This window comes from Mirounga angustirostris, unplaced genomic scaffold, assembly GCF_029215605.1.
Source record: "Mirounga angustirostris isolate CCGP_5_RB_7025 unplaced genomic scaffold, mMirAng1.0.hap1 SCAF_1, whole genome shotgun sequence".
Taxonomy (NCBI): Eukaryota; Metazoa; Chordata; class Mammalia; order Carnivora; family Phocidae; genus Mirounga; species Mirounga angustirostris.
The window spans coordinates 12696872-12717643 of NW_026991709.1; the positions used below are offsets into that span (position 1 = coordinate 12696872).

The following is a 20772-nucleotide window of genomic DNA, read 5'->3' on the forward strand; positions in this document are numbered from 1 at the left end:
GCAAACTCTATCTCTTTAATATTTTTCCTGCTTCTTTTTGCTTATTGGTTTGTTAAGAGCCATTAGGCTCTTCTTAAGTCAGTTTTGTGAAACACGTATTTTGCTAGAAAGAACATTTTCTGTAGAATTCCATATAACATCTTCTCATAATTAATTTGGCTCTTCCTTATCTCTGGTTATATCTAAAGTTGTAGGTAGTGTGTGTATTTTGTATTGCTTTTTAAAATCAGGCTTGTGTTTTTCTTTATAATTTCTTTATAATTCCTACATTTTGGTTTTCATTTTTTTCTAATTTATTGATCACAGTTTTCTCTTTGAATATTCCTATTCCCTGCATTCTTTGAATTGTTTTGCTAGGATTTTGTTTTGTTTTGTCATTTCTGAGGTTGGATAATTTATTCCTATCACAACTTTTGTAATCACAAATGGTTTGAAGTTATACACTATTCTCCAAGTACACCTTTACAACTGTGTTCCATATATTTTTATAGGCAACTATCAGCATTTTTATTAATTTTAGAGTTTTTAGATAACATATCATATTTTATTTCTTCTTCAATTTAGAGATTTAGGTCACTGCTCATTAACTCCCAAGTAGTCAAGGCTTTTTAAAGAATTTAAATTAGGAAGGGTTGATCGCCTTTTGAATTTGGTTTGTCATGTAACTTTCTCTGGTTGAAGAATGTGCCCTATGAAGAATTTATTCAGGTTGTCTTTTTTTTTTTTTTTTAATTGTAGCCAGGTTAATGATTGCTATTTATAAATGTTTCACAGATGAAATAGATGATTAAATAGTCTCTGGAGAGTACATAATTCTATTAGTTTATCTATACATTTGAGCTCATTAATTATATTATTAAAATTTCATATACCTTTACATATGACTTGGCTACTTCACTTACCTGACTCAGACAGAAAGGCATATTACAACAATGTATTATAAAGGAAAATGTTTTTAGCAACCATCTGAAGTCTGCAGTCCATTTAAAACAGAACCAGGAATGTTAGGTAGTCAGGAACAGATACAGAAAAGTCTGCCTCAACTATGGCTAGAGTTTTGCTGGGTGAGTATAACAAAGGAAGAGGGGGGAAGAGGGTTGAAGTTGTGGCAAGGGGCTGACTATAATCTTGCCCCAGGAAATCCAACCTAGAAAAGGAGGGAAACAAAGGCAGGGGGAAGAGAATGGGCAGTGAACAGTGATGGGTTCATTGGACTGGAGGTAGAGTAAGCAGACTGGAACGACGGAAATGATACAATTCCTGGAAGACACCCAGTAACTCCCCAGTGACTTGGAGAAGGTCCAAAGTGCAATCATGGTAGCAAGCCAAAGCTATGGATATGATTATTAAAGGCGAGAGGAGCGGAGAACTAACTCCAAGTAGATTATGTACTGGAATGATGAAGCCATGAAGAATGAATGAATGTTCATAAAACAATTCTGGAAGGAAATGCATCAAAAATTAAGTGTTACGACTGTAAGTGATTCTTTCTTTTGTTCTGCATTTCCTGAATTTCTAAATAGTTAGTAGCACTTTTATAATTAGAGAAAGGTTATTTTTAGAAGCCCACTTAATTGAGGTGCCTGGGGGGCACAATTGGTTAGGTATCTGACTCCTGGTTTCAGTTCGGGTCATGATCTCAGGGTCTTGAGATCCAGCCCAACATTGGGCTCTGTGCTCAGCGTGGAGTCTGCTTGGGACTTCCTCTCCCTCTCCATCTGCCCCTCCCCACCACTCTCTCTCTGTCTAAATCAATCAATCAATCTTTAAAATAAAATAAAAGTCCACTTAATTTTTAAGGAATTGGAAGCTTGATTTGGTTCTTCTCTAATGTAATTGTACTCTAAGGTTAGTATGTTTCTTATACACTTTGCTGCCCTCTAGTAACACTCAATAACACAGAAGAAACATTGTCTTTTATACCTAGAAGAGATACTTATAACTCTGTTGTTTTTAATAATGTATCTTCTTTTCATTTCTTCCGCAAGTAGGACAGACAGTAATGTATGAATGGTATTGAGCTAACACAAATGAGTTCTTTCAGAGAGGCTGAATTGCTATTTTTGCTTTTGTATTGGTAATATAGTTCTTAGATGCATTCATAAAGTGTCCACTATGAATGTAATATAAATATCATATCTGTACTATGACTGCAAATTACACTCTTTCACAGAGTAATAGTAGAAATGTAAATAAAATATGCGGGTGCCTGGTTGGCTCAGAGGAGCATGGGACTCTTGATCTTGGGGTGGTGAGTTCGAGCCCCATATTGGGTATAGAGATTACTTTAAAAAAAATAAATGTAAAATACTGACCTGGATAAAGTGATTTCAATTACTCCTCATTTTACATGAAATATTTTAAGAAGAGTTTACTCAAGGAGTCATCCTGGAGCTAGTAATTGTAATCATCTTGAAGGAAAATGTTCTGCCTCAATCCTAGAAATTCTTACATATTTACTGATGATAAAGATACTTAAATGGTCATTGGCACATGGGAAGAAATGAATCAAATTAAAATTTCTATCATTTTATATTTGTGCTTCTTAAATTGTAGTACCCTATTGATTTCTTCATAATATTAACTGCAAGTAGTAATTAATTTTTATTTACTTGTTTATTATGTCTGCAGCACCTGACTATAGGTCTGGAAGGAGAAAGAACACATCTGTCTTGTTCATTATTGTTTCTTATTGCCTCACACAATGCCTAGAACATAGTAGATGCTCAAAAAGATTCGTTGAATAAATGGATAATAATAGAATTACCTGGTCTAAATAGCAGATGTATTTTAAAAATACTGAATAAGCCCAGTATTTCCATGCAAGGAAATAAAACATTGTTTACTTTTATTATGGCACTCTAAATTTGGATGAAAAGAAATTTCCCTTTCTTTTGTTGAAGAAACTGTCATTTCAGAAAATGAAGGAATAGCCATTAGAGTTGAATTGATAAAACATTCTTAAAAGTTGAGTATCTCTCTACTGACAATTCTAATGTGGCAAAAAAAACACATTAACTTTTAAAAGCCTGAATCTTTTAAATCTGGATTCCATTAATAATGGTTTGATAGAAAAGATAATCTTATGAAAGTAGATCCAATGACTATATTTCAATAGAGTTTGAGACAAATAATTTAGAAATTTTCTAACATTTTTAATTGGATCGTTCATATGCTCTGGATGGAGCTACTTGTTTCTCTGTACTTGTAATAACTACAGACTTGCAAGATAAAGAGCTTTCCTCACTTTTGCTTGTGACTTAAATGCCAATGAACATATCTGTATGGATCTTAACAATAGAGAAAAAAGAAAACTCCTCTCTAAAAAATTACAGTAAAGCTAAAGAGTTATTAAGCAGCTAAACTTAAAACACACACACACGCAATCCCTACCAAAATACCACCAGCATTTTTCACAGAGCTAAAACAAACAATTCTAAAATCTGTATGGGACCAGAAGAGACCCTCAATAGGCAAAGTAATGTTGAAAAAGAAAAGCAAAGCTGGAGGCATCACAATTCTGGACTTCAAGCTCTATTACAAAGCTGTAATCATCAAGACAGCATGGTACTAACACAAAAACAGACACATAGATCAATGGAACAGAATGGAGAACCCAGAAATGAACCCTCAACTCTATGGTCAACTAGTCTTTGACAAAGCAGGAAAGAATATCCAATGTAATAAAGAAGACAGTCTCTTCAACAAATGGTGTTGGAAAAATTGGATAGCTACATGCAGAAGAATGAAACTGGACCACTTCCTTACACCATACACAAAAATAAATTCAAAATGAATGAAAGACCTAAATGTGAATCCATCAAAATCCTAGAGAAGAACACAGGCAGCAACCTCTTTGACCTCAGCCATAGCAAATTCTTACTGGACATGTCTCCGGAGGCAAGGGAAATAAAAGCAAAAATGAACTATTGGGACTTCATCAAGATAAAAACTTCTGCACAGCAAAGGAAACAATCAACAAAACTAAAAGGGAACCTACAGAATGGGAGAAGTTATTTGCAAATGACATAATGGATAAAGGGCTAGTATCTAAAATATATAAAGAACTTATCAAACTCAACAAAAACAAAAAAGCCAATCAAGAAATAGGCAGAAGACATGAACAGACATTTCCCCAAAGAAGACATACAAATGGTTGACAGACACATGAAAAAGTGCTCAACATCACTCATCATCAGGGAAATACAAATGAAAACCACAATGAGATACCACCTCACACCAGACAGAATGACTAAAATTAACAACTCAGGAAACAACAGATGTTGGCGAGGATGTGGAGAAAGGGGAACCCTCTTACGCTATTGGTGGGAATGCAAGCTGGTGCAGCAACTCTGGAAAACAGTATGGAGGTTCCTCAAAAAGTTAAAAATAGAGCTACCCTACAACCCAGCAATTGCACTACTGGGTATTTACCCCAAATATACAAACATAGTGATTCAAAGGGGGCACATGTACCCCAATGTTTACAGCAGCAATGTCCACAATAACCGAACTATGGAAAGAGCCCAGATGTCCATCAACTGATGAATGGATAGAGAAGGTATGGTATATGTGTACAATGGAATATTACTCAGCCATCAAAAAGAATGAAATGTTGCCATTTGCAACAATGTGAATGGAACTAGAGGGTATTATGCTAAGCGAAATAAGTCAGTCAAAGACAAATACCATTTGATTTCACTCATACATGGAATTTAAGAAACAAAACCGATGAATATAGGGGAAGGGAAGGAAAAATAAAATAAGATGAAATCAGAGAGGAAGGCAAACCTCTAAGAGACTCTTAACTATAGGAAACAAACTGAGGGTTGCTGGAGGGGAGGTGGGTGGGGGGATGGGGTAACTGGGTGATGGGCATTAAGGAGGGCACTTGATGGAATGAGCACTGGGTGTTATATGCAACTGATGAATCACTAAATTCTACCCCTGAAACTAATACTACACTATATGTGAACCAAGTTGAATTTAAATAAAATCTTGAAAGAAAAAAAATACCCACAATTGTATAAATTGCACAGATAAAATTAACATTACTACAAAATTAAAATAACTCTTGTTTATTTTGTTAGAATTCTTTGGTCCTAGGGTTCTTTGATTCTAGTGGAAATAAATGTGAAGTACTTTAAGCAAACCCACACAAACAATAAAACAACCTCAACAGCAACAAAACCAAAAGAAATCTACTCTAAAGATTCTGGATCTCAGGGGCCCACAGACAGGAGTGCAGTCCTGCTTCAAGAAGCATTGAGAACAAGAACCAGGAAAGGCACAAGAATGCTATTTTGTCTTCTGCTATTTTGTCTTACCTTTCTTGGGAAAAAAATGTCATGCTATTTTGCCTTCTGCTTTTTAGCACATCTGCTTCATTCTTCTCTTCTGCTACACAGACTAGTTTTCTCAGCTTTTGAATTGACATGGTAATTTATGGCTTCCCTTGGGCTCTTGAGTTCATTGCAATTCTAGCCACAAGCAGGGACTCATTGTCTTAGTTTCAAGTGCAAAATCTTGGGAGAATCTGATTGGCTCACCTTGGATCAGGAATTTATACCTACCCAGGAATTTATAACAAATGTACTGCAATCTTGTTTTGAGAATAATCAGATGTAAGCTGTAGAAAATGTAATTTATATCAACATAGGATGAAATATTTATCACTAATTAAATAAAAAGAATGTACAGTACTATTCCGTCAACAAATATTTATTATCTATTGTGTATGAGGTGCTATTATAGGTGTTGTGAAGATGGCGGTGAACAAAACATAAAATATCTTCTCCCGTGAAGCTTACATTTTACTTTAAGTTAATGTAGAACTGCCTTCAGCACGGCAAGCTCTAAAGATATTTAAATAATTAAATGATTTTTCCAGAATAGAATTATTGAGTTATAGCTTTAGAAAGAAAAGAAAAATTCCTAGATCAGGGATTCCTAGATTATGAGATTTCACCTGCCAAATACAATTTTTAGGGCAACCCCTTCAGGTCCCCTCCCTCCTTGGGAGCTTTGTACTATCACTTTGCTATCCCTCAATAAACCTTGCTTCAAAAAAATAAAAAATAAAAAATAAAATTTTTAGATAAAACAAAAAATTTAGGAGGATTCATGGCTTTTACTTTTTAGTTTGCCAAATAAGAATGCAAAAACAAACATACACGCTATCATATAACATCACATTGTTTCATAGAAGGAAAGAGATTTTAGTATCTTAACATGGAAAGAGAAAGACAATCTCAAAATAAAGGAACATTTTTTCCCCAAGAAAGGACATCTGGCTACTCTTCACAGACAGACTGTTTTTACTCTTCTCATTTGGCAGCTGACTAGGGAAAACTTTTCACAGGTTCATAGACTTGCATTTCGTAACCATTGTTCTAGACTACGGAGTCGAATACTGAGTCAGCAAAAAAACCCGAAACTGGTTTGCCTATTTTATCTGAATTTATGGGTCAATTAACCCATGCAAAGTCACAATTCGGTGGGGGAAAAAAACCAATCAGAATTATTGCCTGGAAAGACGACTTTTTAAAAAGAATTGAACTAACTTATTGATTCAAACAAAATGACTGATGGAACAGTTCTATATAAGCTGTTTCTGTTTTCCCAGAATACTAAAGACCTTCTAAAATTAAATGGTGATGACAGACTATATGCAACAAACAAATTAGTCTGTTTAATACTCAAAGCATAGAAGCATTTTATAAAATCATCAGTTTGGATAATATACTGGCTGATAGGCACCCAAAGCAGCTATTCAGTTTCAGGAATTTAATTTCCACAAGATCTAAAACCTCTATAAAAGGACCTTTGGCTTGCTTGTGCAGCAAAATAACTTTCAAGTGTTTAACTCTGCCCTTTAATTATCTGAATAGGTAGACTGTCAAAGTTATAAATACGTTTGTTGTCTATTACTATCTTGGCTCATGTTTAAATGACAAGTGTCCTCCCTTCTATCCATATTCAGCCACCATTTTTAGAGTGGAAGATCTTTTTGAAATTTTAAGCCAAGATATTAACATATTCTGCTCTGGACCTTATGTTTGTTACCTCTAACCCTAATCATATTACTGCAAATCTATCTCTTGGCTCAGGTGTCTGGAGGCTGATCAGGCACAATTTGAATCTTCGGTGATGGGAATTGGAGTTCAATTTCACCAATGAAACACTGTTGGAATCAGAATTTAAATCAATGCTGAGCAGCCAGAATATAAGAACTTAGAATAATGAGAACAGAATGGGAGTGAGATGTTACTAACTTCTCCTATTAACTGGAAGAAAATGTTACAGAGGATGCTCTTGGCCTAGATCATCTTTCCAGTTTCCAAAAGTGGGTCCTGGATGGGCAGATCTCAAATCCAAACAAAGAAAACCAGAGAAAATAAGGCAGATGTGTATGACATAGAAATTTTTGGTGGCCTTGGGATCTTCTGCTTCAACTTGGAGCTTAATTCTTAAGTGCAATTTTGACAGGATGGTGTGGACAAAAAGGGACTCTCATATTTGCTGGTAAGAGTACAAATTAGCACAGATTCTATAAAGAGCAATTTAGAATTAGCTAAATTACAAATGCACACATTTGGATCTAGCACTTCCAATTCTGTTTCATTCTCCAGATGTGACCAATTTCCAGAGCTTTTCATTGTGGCATTGAATATTATAGTAAGATGAGAAATAACCGTAATATCAATTTTTATGGGGCTGGTTTAATAAATTATGGTACATTCCAACAATGGATCGGTATGCAGCTGGGTAGAAGGAAAGCCAACACTTTATGTACGGACACGAACCAAACTCCAATTTATGTTAAACTAAAAACATAATTTACACATGTGTAAAAAAGGTAATTCATAATTATTTGCTTTTATGTTCACAGAATATCTCAGGGGGATCATGAGAATTTTAACTGCTGCTGAACTGGAAAGCTTCTGGTGATGGGTGGGCTCTTTTCACTATACGAATGCCCTTTGTAACCTTTTGAATTTTGAAACATGAAAACGAATTCACATATACTTGCACACGTGAAGGAAAAGGCCTCAAGTCTGTTGATACGACCGGCAAGCCTGTAAGTTCAACCTCACAGTCTGGTACCCTGATTGGGTCTTGCCAGTTAAGACTGTTACCTCTGTGACGCAAGGCTGAAATGTGTCACAACCACCCCCACTCGTGCAAGCCGATTTTCCTTCCGTTTCTGAAATTAGCTATGTTTCAGAACTGCTCGCAAACTTGGCATTCTTTCCAAAACGCTAAAACACTTTTGCTTTCGGCATAGTAGAGAAACGGGCTAAAATACCAGGCCAGGTAACAATTTATCATAAATGAAATTCAATGCTTTTGAAAGTGCTTGTAGCTACAAAGCAAAGCTGTAGAAATACGAAGTGTGACTCAACAGAGTTAGTAGTAATCACCATATCACAACTCAACCTACAGTTTGGGAAAAACTATCCATCCTGGGACCCTACTTTGCCTCATCAAACCTGGTTTCTCCTTTTGGCTCCTCCCGCCTTCCCTTCCCTCTCCTCCCCGCCTTCCCTCTCCTCCCCCCCTTTCCCTCTCCTCCCCCCCTTTCCCTCTCCTCCCCCCCTTTCCCTCTCCTCCCCCCCTTTCCCTCTCCTCCCCGCCTTCCCTCTCCTCCCCCCCTTTCCCTCTCCTCCCCCCCTTTCCCTCTCCTCCCCCCCTTTCCCTCTCCTCCCCCCCTTTCCCTCTCCTCCCCGCCTTCCCTCTCCTCCCCCCCTTTCCCTCTCCTCCCCCCCTTTCCCTCTCCTCCCCCCCTTTCCCTCTCCTCCCCCCCTTTCCCTCTCCTCCTCTCTTTGCCCGTCCCAGAGCTTGGCCGGAGGTTTCCTCGCTTGACTGACTACTCTGCGTAAGTGCGGAAGACGCACTGCAGTACCGTCGGCCGTAGCACGACCGAGCTTACTCTGTTCTCTCGTCTCTATGATCCTCTTTGTGACCCGTGGGATAGCGCCAGAGTCCTAGAGCTCCGTGCCAACAGTCCTCCACGCCGACAGAGGACAGCGCAAAAAGCTGGCGTTCTCGCGAGAGGCGCGGAGATCTCTCCACGTAGTGAGGGTGCGAGCGCATGCGCGCTCGGTGGTGCGCGGTAGAAGGAGGGAAGACGGGATCCGGCTGGAGCCCCGGAGTGCGCGCGTGCGCCGTCGCGAGCTTGCCGCTGCCGGGGCCGCCGTGTGAGAGCGGGTGTGAGACCGCCGTGCGAGCCGCGGGAATGTTCCGAAAGGCCCGGCGAGTGAACGTGCGCAAGCGGAATGACTCGGAGGAGGAGGAGCGAGAGCGCGATGAGGAGCAGGAGCCGCCACCGTTGCTGCCGCCGCCGGGCACCGGCGAAGAACCGGGCTCTGGCGGCTGCGGCGACAGGGCCCCTGGGGGGGAGTCGCTGCAGGGCCCGGGGCCGCCGCCGCCTTCCGCGCTGACCCCGGGCTCCGGGGCTGAGGCCGGGGGCTGCTTCCCCGGCGGCGCGGAGCCGGGCAATGGGCTGAAGCCGCGCAAGAGGCCGCGAGAGAACAAAGAGGTGCCCCGGGCCAGCCTGCTCAGCTTCCAGGACGAGGAGGAAGGTAACCGCCCCGCTTCGGACCCCAGACCCCAGCATCCCTACCCTGGGCCCCCACTTTAAGTCCTCGCGTTCCCTGGACGCCCAGCCCCCGCAGCCCAGAAAGGAGCCCCTTCGCGCCCGACCTGCTGCACATCTTTCCCCGCCTCCGGCCTTCTGCTCCCGGCGGAGGACGCGTTCCCGCGCAGCCACCAGCCTTTTCTTAACTACCGCCTCCTCCTTACCGTCCTCCTGTGCGTTTCCTGCTCTGCGGGGCAGAAGCTCACATCCGTCATTCTGAGTTTATCAAGTGGGAATTCAGTGTCCCCTGTCCTTTTTTTCCTGGCGGGTGTGTTTCAGGGTGAACTTGAGTTGGGTCCCCTGTCTGCTCTTGGCACGGTCTCTGAGTCCTCTGCAGGTCAGTGTGCCCACGCCTCTTGGGGGATCTGTCCAGACATCCTTGACCAGGAAGGCTGGGTTTGTAAAGAGGAATCCTAAATCTGGGAACAGAATCCCCGGAGTTGAAGCTCTGGTTATGAGTGACCTTGGACCAGTCCCTTGCAAACGTGGAGCCTCGGTTTCTCCCTGAAAATAAATAGGGGTACAGATGCACGGCTTTCCTCGCATTGATTTTTGGACAATGAGGAGAGACGGTGTAATAGTAATTGAAGGCATTTTATCCAAACGGTTGTGAGAGGCTAAGCTGCAGTGGATTTAGATTTCTGATCATATATGAGCCTTAAATCTAACTTCCCGACCAGTTGCATGTGTGTATATGTAACCCAATTAAGTGCATGTTATTAAAAAAAGAAAGACTTTTGGATATCTCACTTGTATCTTGATGCAAGATGCTCTCATCCTTCCAGGAAGGTGGGCATTTTCTCTTTGGCCTTTCTGTTATTTCTTATTTTGTTTGAGAGGACCACAGCCAGATTTTTTTTCTTTTTCTTTCTTTCTTTTTTTTTTTTTGATGATGATGCAGAAACTATTTGGTAAAGTGTTTGTATCTGACTTTAAAATTTTCAAATCAGACAGTGGATACATACCAAAACTTATTTTTGAAAAGTGCTTTGCTCTCAGCTTAGTCTTGAAATAATATATGTCAGTTTGTGATGGTTATAGATTTATTCAGACCTGACAGCTCTCTTACCGAACATCTTTTGACTTTGGATTTTTTTTTTCTGATAATAAAGTAATTAAGTGCTTTTTCAGTGATTTTGTTTTCTTCCTGAGGAGAACAATAGGACATATGAAAACTTTGTGTAGTCGCAAGTGTTATGCCTTTTAAAAAGTCTCAAATTTGCATTATGTGAGGTTAATTTATGAAGTTGACAGCTTTTGAGAGTCTGTGACAGATTTGGAATAACTTCAAATTATGTAATGCTTTGGGGTGTATGAGTATCCATTTGGATGAATGCGAAAAGCACATATGATCATGTGAAAGTTAGAAGGGAAAATACTGTCTGAAATGGTTGCTACAGCTTCATTTAATTTCTTTTCTAAGAAAATGAAGAAGTTTTCAAAGTGAAGAAATCAAGTTACAGCAAAAAAATAGTAAAATTACTTAAGAAAGAATATAAAGAAGATCTTGAAAAATCGAAGATTAAAACAGAACTCAATTCATCAGCAGACAGTAAGTACCAAACTTATAGGATTCTTTTGAAACAACAAAATGAAAGCTCTTTCTCACAGGGATTGATTAAATGGATTTGCTGTATATATCATGAACTTGTTCAGTTGATTCTGTTGTTGTCAAAGGTCCACATTGAATAGTGATACAGTTCTGTTATTTAATTCTAACACAGTTGCACAGTAAATGCATTTTTTTTTTTTAATTTGTCGGAGAGAGAGAGAGGGTGAGCACAAACAGAGGGGGAGCAGCAGCAGAGGGAGAAGCAGGCTCCCCACTGAGTGGGGAATCAGATGCGGGACTTGATCCCAGGACCCTGGGATCATGACCTGATCCGAAGGCAGACGCTTAACCGACTGAGCCACCCAGGCATCCCAGTAAATGCATTTTAAAAAAAGACAGAATCCTTGCCACTGGAATGTTTCTGCTGTAGCACCTGAATCCTCCCCCAATTTTCTTGCTAGTGTTCAGACTGCTGTTAACCAGAGAAAGGAAGTTTCCCACTTAAGCCTGAGACACGGATTTATTCCTGTTTGAGATAGTACTGTGTAAATTACTGTACTTGTATTTTATAGAGACAGGTGTTCCATTTCTTTGGTGGTATTTCCCCAGTTGGTTTAATTCTTGCAGAACTTTAGGAACCTTGTTTTAATGTTTGTTGATAATACTTTCTCATTCAGCAGCCCTATGGATGAAGACTCCTCAGTGTGAGGCCCCTGCCTACATTGTACAGACATTTCTCAACACCCTTTCACAACTGAAGCTTAACAATTTTAAGAAGTTATTTGTCTTGGAGGAAAGTGGATCCATTATAATATGCTGTGGTCTGAATTATTCTCATGCAAATGCTGAATCTTTCTATTCTATGGAATTAAGGATAGAATTATTATTTCACGGGTTCTCAGCCAAAGGCTTAAGGTGAAAAAGTATGTCATTATATCTCAAATTTACAGTCTCATTTTGGAGACAGCATCATTAATGTATAATTGGACCCAGTGTTTGGCCAAATGTCCAATGAGTGGTTTAAAGGGGAACTGCATTTTTTTAGAGGCAGGAGAAGGAATGCTTCAAAGATAAAGTAGAATATGAAACTGGATTTTTGATCATTTAAATTCCAGAAGATGGGAGAGGGAAGATACGGATGTATAATCAAAAATTAAAGTGACTAAGGTAAGAGCAAATACATTTGTCAGGTCAAAGTGGATGATTTATAGAGGAAGTAGAGGTTTAGGGTGAAAGGTACATTGTTGACAGATTGTGAAGGATGTTTAGTATCCAATAAGGGTTTTAGAGTTGCTGTGTTGGATGGCTTGCCAAGATGGTGACATGATAAATGCCCTTTGAAACCTTAACCTGGTATTAACATGCAGAATGGATTGGCACAAGGAGAGATTGGAGGCTTAAAACAGTTTAAAATCAAGGGCCAGCTTTGATCATTAATAGTGAGTTTAAAAAGGTCTTAGTTGAGTGAGACTGAGGCTTTTCCTGACTCAGTGGGAAATAGTGGATGAGTTAAAAATGTTTGCTGTGGGTGTGGGAGAAGAAATGGAAAGAAAGGATTATTTGAAAAACATTCCAAGGGAAAAATTGGTAGGCTTGATATATGCTTTAACTATTGGATTTAAAAAAACAGTCAAATTTTGAACTTTTGTGACATGCTGAGAGAACAATGCTGTATTATATACAGAAATAGGGAAGGCAGGTGGGAGGAGGAGTATTTTTAGGGGAACCAATTATTTTGGAGTCTAGGAAACTGCCTTTTTTCCCAAATCTTTTGAGAACCAACTGTGTGCAGTATAATAGTGCAAGAAAGATCAGAAGTGAGAAAGGACCATTTAGAAATGGAAGCAAGTCTGGGATTTATGAGGTCTTCTGTGACCTATGATCTTTGTGACAAAGACTTCTACCTTTAATAAGTGTACACATAGAGAAGAGGATTTACTAAATAAAATCATAAAGGCCAAAGAAGAGATAGGAAAAGTTTCAAGATGACGATGCTCATTTGAATGAGAAAGTACCAGAAAAGTGAGGAAAAGAAAGGACCAAGGAGAGGCCATTGGCAGGGTTGCTGTTGTTTTCTTTCTGGAGGAGGGTGTCTGGCAGAAGAGACAGGTCCACTAGCCAAGCTGTATCTGTTTGGATGAAGGAACATCTTTTGCTAAATTGCTCAACGATACTGTATGAATTTGTTGTAGCTGCAGCCATTGGGTTAGCTGGTATCGGAGCTTGGACTGAGAGAAATCAAAGGCCATTTGCCTAGGTTGAGGCACAAGTTGGTGATGAAGTAGAAGTCAGCAGGTCCACTGCTTTCCAGAAGTTTGTCAGAGAGAGAAGTAGAGGACAGTAACTAGACGGACCATTGGGATCAAGGAGAAGTTTTTCAATAAGGAGAAAACTCTGTTTGTAGACAGAAGAAAGGCAAGGGAGAGCCTGATCAAGTTCAAGGTAAAGAGAATGTTCATGAGAACAAGTTTCCTGATGTGGTAGTAGAAGAAATTGAGGGTCCTAGAGGAGCCTAGAGAAAGGTTATTTAGTATCTCTTTTTACAAAGACATCTGGAAGGATAATACATATCCACTGACAAAAATTCAACTGTAACCATGTTGTGCACTTGTATGTGTTCAATCATAAAATGTATTTGCTTAGTCTTTTAAAATCTGCAGGAATCATTATCTGAACGTATCTGGTCTGGTAGACCTTTCACAGTTCTATTGAAAGCCATCGATTTAGTGTGGGTTTAGAGTAGAAGGAAATGGATAGTTTTTGACTCCGATTCTTGGGTAGTTTTTAACTCCCGTGTAACTGTATCTGATAAGGTGAATTTTTAAATCTCATAGCATCAGAATGCACTTCAGAAGAAAGGCTGTGGCTAATGAAATAGGATGGTAGATGAGAAGACTAAGGAGCCTAAGACATAATGACTTGAATCTTAGTAAACTTAAAAGTGTGTATATGGGGGCACCTGGGTGGCTCAGTTGGTTAAGCGACTGCCTTCGGCTCAGGTCATGATCCTGGAGTCCCGGGATCGAGTCCTGCATCGGGCTCCCTGCTTGGCAGGGAGCCTGCTTCTCCCTCTGGCCCTCCCCGCTCTCATGTGCTCTCTCATTCTCTCTCTCTCAAATAAATAAAATCTTAAAAAAAAAAAAAAAAGTGTGTATATGGGGGAGTGGTATTATCCCTGGGATTCTTATTGAGGGGAATGGAATATGGTTTGAGATGAATAGAGAATCTTTGAAACGCTTTTTGGGAGGGGAACGTGATAGGGAAACGAGAAGAATATCATATTTAGAATAAACTTTTACTATTTCATTATATTCATTGTGCCTGTTGCGTGCCAGGTTCAGTGCTCAAGGTGAAAAACACTTTGATTTTCTTGATTTTTGCCTGGGACTGATGGTGCAGTGAGGCTAGTTAGTTATAAGGAACGTAAAGCTCTGTAAAGATACAGTGGTGCCTCCTGGAATGCAGTGGCAGGAAAGCAGTGTTGCAACTGGTCTTATGAATGGCCTCAGAATTAGGGAGCTCTCTCTCTGTCCATATGGCAGAATATGGCACTCTACAGCTCCCTTCCGGGTTTACATGTGGTGGTTTTTAGTGCCACCTGGTCTCTGACTTGTCTCGCTGTCTCAGTTCCAGGTTCCCGGAAAGAGAATCAGGTTGTGTCTGCTTTGGTCACAAATCCACTCTTGAACATTGAGTCATGGCAGTGGGGTCAGAGTTGCATAGTATAAATGTGACTTTTGGGTCTTAACCCCTTCAGGTGATGGATGACAAATGGTTATGAACTAAGAAGATAATCCTGAAGTATTCATTGCAGAGAGGTTTATGTGGTCCATAAACATTGTTCTTGATAGAAAGTTGCCTCAGAGGGGCTTAGAGTTTAATGAAATGCTGATATAAAATGAAATAATGATTCAAAGAGGTATGAACAGTTAACCAGTGCAAGTTTAGAGGAAGAAACAGTTAATTTTGATAAATTTAGTAAAATTTTGATAAAGTGAACTCAAGGTGGAATTGAGCAGAGCCTCCAATGCAGCCCTGTGACCCCTATATTACTTTTACTTCCCAATTAATGCCTATTGTTGGATACTTCATTTTCATACATCAGTGGTTTGAGTTTTTTATAAATAATTAAAATAGTTCAAACTTGAATGAATTAAGCCTATAAACGAATAAAAGGGTGCCTACCTGATTTATGCATTCTATTTTAAATATATTTTAATAACTTTTTTCACAAATGTAGACGAACCACCTTTGGACAAAACAGGACATGTTAAGGACACCAGTCAAGAAGATGGGGTTATCATCAGTGAACACGGTGAAGATGAAATGGATATGGAAAGTGAGAAGGAGGAAGAAAAGCCAAAAGCTGGTGGAACCTTTTCAAACGCTTTATCTTCTTTGAACGTTCTCCGTCCAGGTGTGTACTTGCAAATACTCCTCAGAAATGAAGGACTCCGTCAAGGAGAGGCCGTGTGGAAAGATGGTGAAGGAAGGAGTTAGCTAAGTGGTTTTTCTTATGACATCCGTTTGAAGCCAAGGGTTTTCTTTTGCAAATAAAGTTAGAAAACTAGAAACTTTCCAATTTTCCAAGTTCATTCTCAGACAGGCAACTTTCGTTATCAGAGCAAATGTGGGGGCCTCAAGTAAATGGATAAATGGTACTAAAGTTTCTCTTTTTTTAATGTATTTCAGATTAAGACTTCAACATTTTTAGAAATGCTACTAAAAGCAAAAGTATGATGCTATTAGTTTTATGCTCACACTCTCTTCTTTCTTACTTTTCTTTAGGAAATAGTTTGCAAATCTGTTCACTGGGTAGTCAGTTTTTCAGTAAATAAATGCTTAGAAAAAGTGTCTAGCAGGAGAGGAACAGCTCAGTAAATTAAGGTACATTTACATGATGGGATATTCTAAAGCTATTAAAATAACATTAGATAAGTAGCAAGGCCTTAATTTTTACTGTAGGTGAAAAGTCAATTCGAGCATGTAGTATGTTATGCTTTATCTGTTCAGTGAATATGGTTAAGCCATTAAAAATTGTGTTTATGCCAAACAGCAACATGGAAAAAACTTACAATGCTTTAGTATGAGGCAAGATTACTACAGAATATATTCAGTATGCTTACAGGTGAACTGAACACTATTTGCAACAGAAACATGCTATAATGGTTTTTTAAGGTGTGTTTGTGGGCACCTTTTTGTTTTTTGTTTGCTTTCTAGTTCAGTAACAAGATTTGATTACTTTTGTTTATTAAAAATGAAAAAAAATTACAGTTAAAATAAAGTTGCTATGGTGGATTTTCCCGTCCCCTCTTTCTCATACATATTGTCATTATATATATATTTTTAGTGTCCTTAGTGACTTTTAGTTTCCATTTAAGCTAAATTAAGAATAAATCAGTTGGACTACAGGCACAGTTTGGGAAGGGGGCACCAGCAACTAACATTAGACCATCACTATGACAAGGCTGTCTTGGTGAGATTATTTTACCCTTCATATTTTCAAGAAACTAGAAATTTTATACCCTAAAACCTCCATCTTTTATAATCCTTACCGTATGTTTCCAGGAGAAATTCCAGATGCAGCTTTTATACATGCTGCAAGGAAAAAGCGTCAAATGGCCCGAGAACTAGGAGATTTCACTCCTCATGATAGTGAGCCTGGTAAAGGCCGCCTTGTTAGAGAAGATGAGAATGATGCCAGCGATGATGAGGATGATGATGAGAAACGCCGCATAGTTTTTTCTGTGAAAGAAAAGTCACAAAGACAGAAAATTGCAGAGGAAATAGGTAACTTGATTTAATAGGATAGTAAGCCTGGTGCATTGCTATTAAATATGATTTGCTATTAAATATAGCCAAACAAAAAGTACCCACATTTACTTAACTGTGTTTTGTTTTGTTTTTTTAAATTTTATTTATTTATTTGAGAGAGAGACAGAGATAGCTAGAGAGAGCAGGGGCTGGGAGGAGAGGGAGAAGTAGACTCCCCACTGAGCAGGGAGCCCCACGTGGGGCTTGATCCCAGGACCCTGGGATCATGACCCGAGCCAAAGGCAGACGCCCAACCGACTGAGCCACCCAGGTGCCCCTTACTTAACTATGTTTAATGTTTGAGGACTGTTTTTGCTTGGGTACAAGTGTCTTACTAGAATTTTTTTTAAAACTATAGCGTGATTGTGATAGCTAATGTTTATTGAGCTCTTCCTGAGTAGGCAGTATTGTGTTAAGCACTTTACATGCATAAATTTATATAATCAGCTTAACATTCTTCAGAGGCCTGTAGGTTTTGTTCTTCCCTTTGTTGATTTGATGTCAAGCTCACAGATTAGGAAACCCTCCTAAGGATTTAAGGGTTACATAATACTGCCTTTTGCTTCAAGGGATACCGCGGCTAAGACAAACAAGGTCAGGAGTAGCAAAGGAGAGGAGATCATGATAGACATTTTAGTAAGACTGAATTAATACCAATAGTTTTGCTTAATTTTTGTGAAGTGCCAGGTTAGCATCTCTTCCCTCCCTGCTTTTCTGGTATTTAATTTTCTTTGCTGCTATGACTGTAGGCATCGAGGGGAGTGATGATGATGCTTTAGTAGCTGGAGAACAAGATGAAGAACTCAGCCGATGGGAACAGGAGCAGATAAGAAAAGGAATTAATATCCCTCAGGTAAGAACTGAAGGATTTCACTTCAAAAATTAAAAAGTAAATGACTGCTTCTCCCTCTGACCCTCCCCCCTCTCATGTGCTCTCTGTCTCTCTCATTCTCTCTGTCTCAAATAAATTAAAAAAAAAAAAAAAAAAATCTTTAAAAAAAAAAGTAAATGAAAAACCTTTTTTGCCTCTTTTCTTGAGTTAAAAACATATTGCATGTTGAATTGAATCTTTGTCATTCATTCAACTAACGTAATTAAGAAAATTACATAAAGTTCTATATCCAATAAGCTTTTAAAAGAAATTGTATTATCTTTTGCTTTTTACAGTCAGAATGATGGAAAATTTTCTGGTTTCTTAGATCAGTGTTTCTCAGGGTGGTCTTTCAACCAGCAGCAGCAGCTGGGAGTTTGTTAGAAATGCAAACTCTCACCCTCTTGAGATCCAGTGAATGAGAAGCTGGGTTGGGGGGGGCCCAGCACCCATCCCGGGTCATCGTGATGCACACTGAACTTGAGAAACACTGTTGGGATAAAATCTTTCTTTCCTGTAGAGCTTATTGTTTCTGACTTCAGAAATTATTCTGTGGAAAATGGATTTCTCTGTGATATGAAAACTTACTCTAGATGGAAAGTCTATTCCTCAATAGTTACAACAGTTTGCTTTATGGAATTAACTAGAACAGTGGAAGTGTTGTGTAAATGTAAACTATTTTGGTTACTGGTGTTTGACACAGAATTTTGCACACGTTTGGGTTATGTTAAGAAAATAGGGTACTTAGATGGCAGTCTCTAGTTGCCGCTTACCTATTTATTCTCTACTTAGAACAAGTCATTTGTTCTCTTCCATTGATAACATGGTGGCCTTGGATTATTTCCTATGTCCCTTCCAACTCTAAACTTCTCTGATATTATGTTTTCCTGAAAATTATTAGAAATGAATCCAGTAATCCCACAAGAGTTAGAATGTTCATCCAGCCCTACCTTTACTTGATTCTGAAGAACTCTGCAGTTATTTATTTTAATTAATGTAGTATTTGGAAAATGGTATAATTTTTGCTTTTTCTTTTTTTTAACCCTAAAGGCATGATATTACAGTTTTAACTGTTAGTTTTCATATATATCCCATTTCTTTTCTAGGTTCAAGCAAGTCAGCCCACTGAAGTGAATATGTACTACCAGAACACTTACCAGACGATGCCTTATGGTTCATCCTATGGCATTCCTTATAGTTATACTGCCTATGGATCATCTGATGCCAAATCTCAAAAAACAGATAATACAGTCCCTTTCAAAACTCCCAGTAATGAGATGACTCCCGTTACTATTGATTTGGTAAAGAAACAGCTTAAAGACAGGTAGGGCAGATCAACTTCTTAAAGACCTGTCCTCTAGCTTTCTGTTCCCTCAGGCAACATGTAGTCTGGGGTAGCAGATGCAGAATATCGGCAAAGAAGATTCACTGGCCCATCTTCAAAAGCTAAACAGAAGATGACTTCATACTTTGTTCTGCTACCTTCTTGGATTACTTCTGTGGAAGCCTCGAAAAGTTATAAAAAATGCCACTCCATGATCTTGTTGAAGACAGTTCTGAGTTTGTACCTCTTGGACTCTGAAAGAGTGTAGTCAAGATATGGGGGGAAAAGCGAAACATTTTGGTTAGCCCACCAAATAACTTTATATGAAGTCTGTAAACTGCCTTTTTTTTTTCTTTTTTCTTTTTTTTTTTTTTTTGAGAAAAAAGCAGTACAGATGAAAAGATGCCACTCCAAGTATTTTTATATTCTAATAGTGGAACTAAATGCATTATTATAATATTGCAAGAGTCCTGACAGCATAGACTTTTGGATGTAAATGTGTTATATTTATCCTTTTGTGTTCTTAAGGTTGGACTCCATGAAAGAACTGCACAAAACAAATCGACAGCAGCATGAGAAACATCTGCAAAGCCGAGTGGACTCTACCAGGGCTATTGAAAGATTAGAAGGGTCTTCTGGGGGTATTGGTGAACGGTATAAATTTTTGCAAGAAATGCGAGGGTATGTCCAAGACTTGCTTGAGTGTTTCAGTGAAAAGGTAAGAATGCAAAAATATTAATCTCTTTGACTAAGGCAAAATTAGGGAGGTCTAGACGGCCTTGTGTAGATCATTTCTGTATTCCTCAGAAAATATCCACTGCATTCAGCTCTAGAAGTGATGAAAAGCCATGCTCCATTTTCTTCACTTCACTAGCGGCATTCTATCTTGGGGGCGGCATAGTGCCTTTGTTGAAAACAAAAAAGATAGAGCATATTTAAATAAGACTTTGGCAAGTTGTGCTTAATATAGTGGTAGATTATTGGCCTGCCCTGAAATATTAGAATATAAGGTACTCCTCTGGTGGAATTTTCTTTTTTACGGTTTAGGTCTAAACTTATCTTTAAACTGTTTCTACATATAATTCCAAATAGGCATAAACTTGCAAAATTTTATTAGTTTTTTTTTTTTTTTTCTTTTAACTCTAGATAAAGTTGGTCACCATCGCTGCTGATAGTTTTCATCTAAATAAGCCTATGCTTCATCCATTTCAGGAACCGTAACATTGGTCATAATTTCTTTGAAGGCCTCATTTCTTCCAAGTTCGTTTTTTGTTTTTTTGTATGCTAGTCACTTGGAATAGTTTTTTACATTCTACTGTGCCGTTTATTTGCATTTTTTAAATTAGCTGCACATAGGATCCCCTTCTCAAATGACCTCTTAATTGATTTTTCTTTTTCAAGATAAATGTAATTGGTACATTGGTTTATAAGCATTTGTGGACTTTGTGGCCTTATGTTTTAAAAAAAGAAAAAGAAAATCTTGAATATCCTGTCTCTAAACTTCCAAGTGATACAGAATTAGAAGGCACATTTTTCCCTTTTTCTTGGCTGTGTGGATTAACATAGAATCT

General features: G+C 38.7%; 1 protein-coding gene across 4 annotated transcripts in view; it reads left to right on the forward strand.

Moving 5' to 3' along the window:
• The first annotated feature begins 9045 nt into the window (after nt 1–9045).
• PAXBP1 (PAX3 and PAX7 binding protein 1) overlaps nt 9046–20772 on the forward strand; it is a 33136-nt gene continuing 21409 nt past the window's right edge. For all 4 annotated transcript variants that reach the window (XR_010407709.1, XR_010407712.1, XM_045902540.3 and 1 more), the window contains exons 1-7: nt 9046–9584; nt 11064–11192; nt 15433–15609; nt 16761–16982; nt 17756–17859; nt 18984–19201; nt 19730–19919. Coding sequence is in view for 2 of the 4 variants with exons in the window: in XM_045902540.3 (XP_045758496.2) it covers nt 9095–9584; nt 11064–11192; nt 15433–15609; nt 16761–16982; nt 17756–17859; nt 18984–19201; nt 19730–19919 (1530 nt within the window). In the remaining 2 variants the exon portion in view is untranslated. The remainder of the gene's footprint in view (nt 9585–11063; nt 11193–15432; nt 15610–16760; nt 16983–17755; nt 17860–18983; nt 19202–19729; nt 19920–20772) is intronic.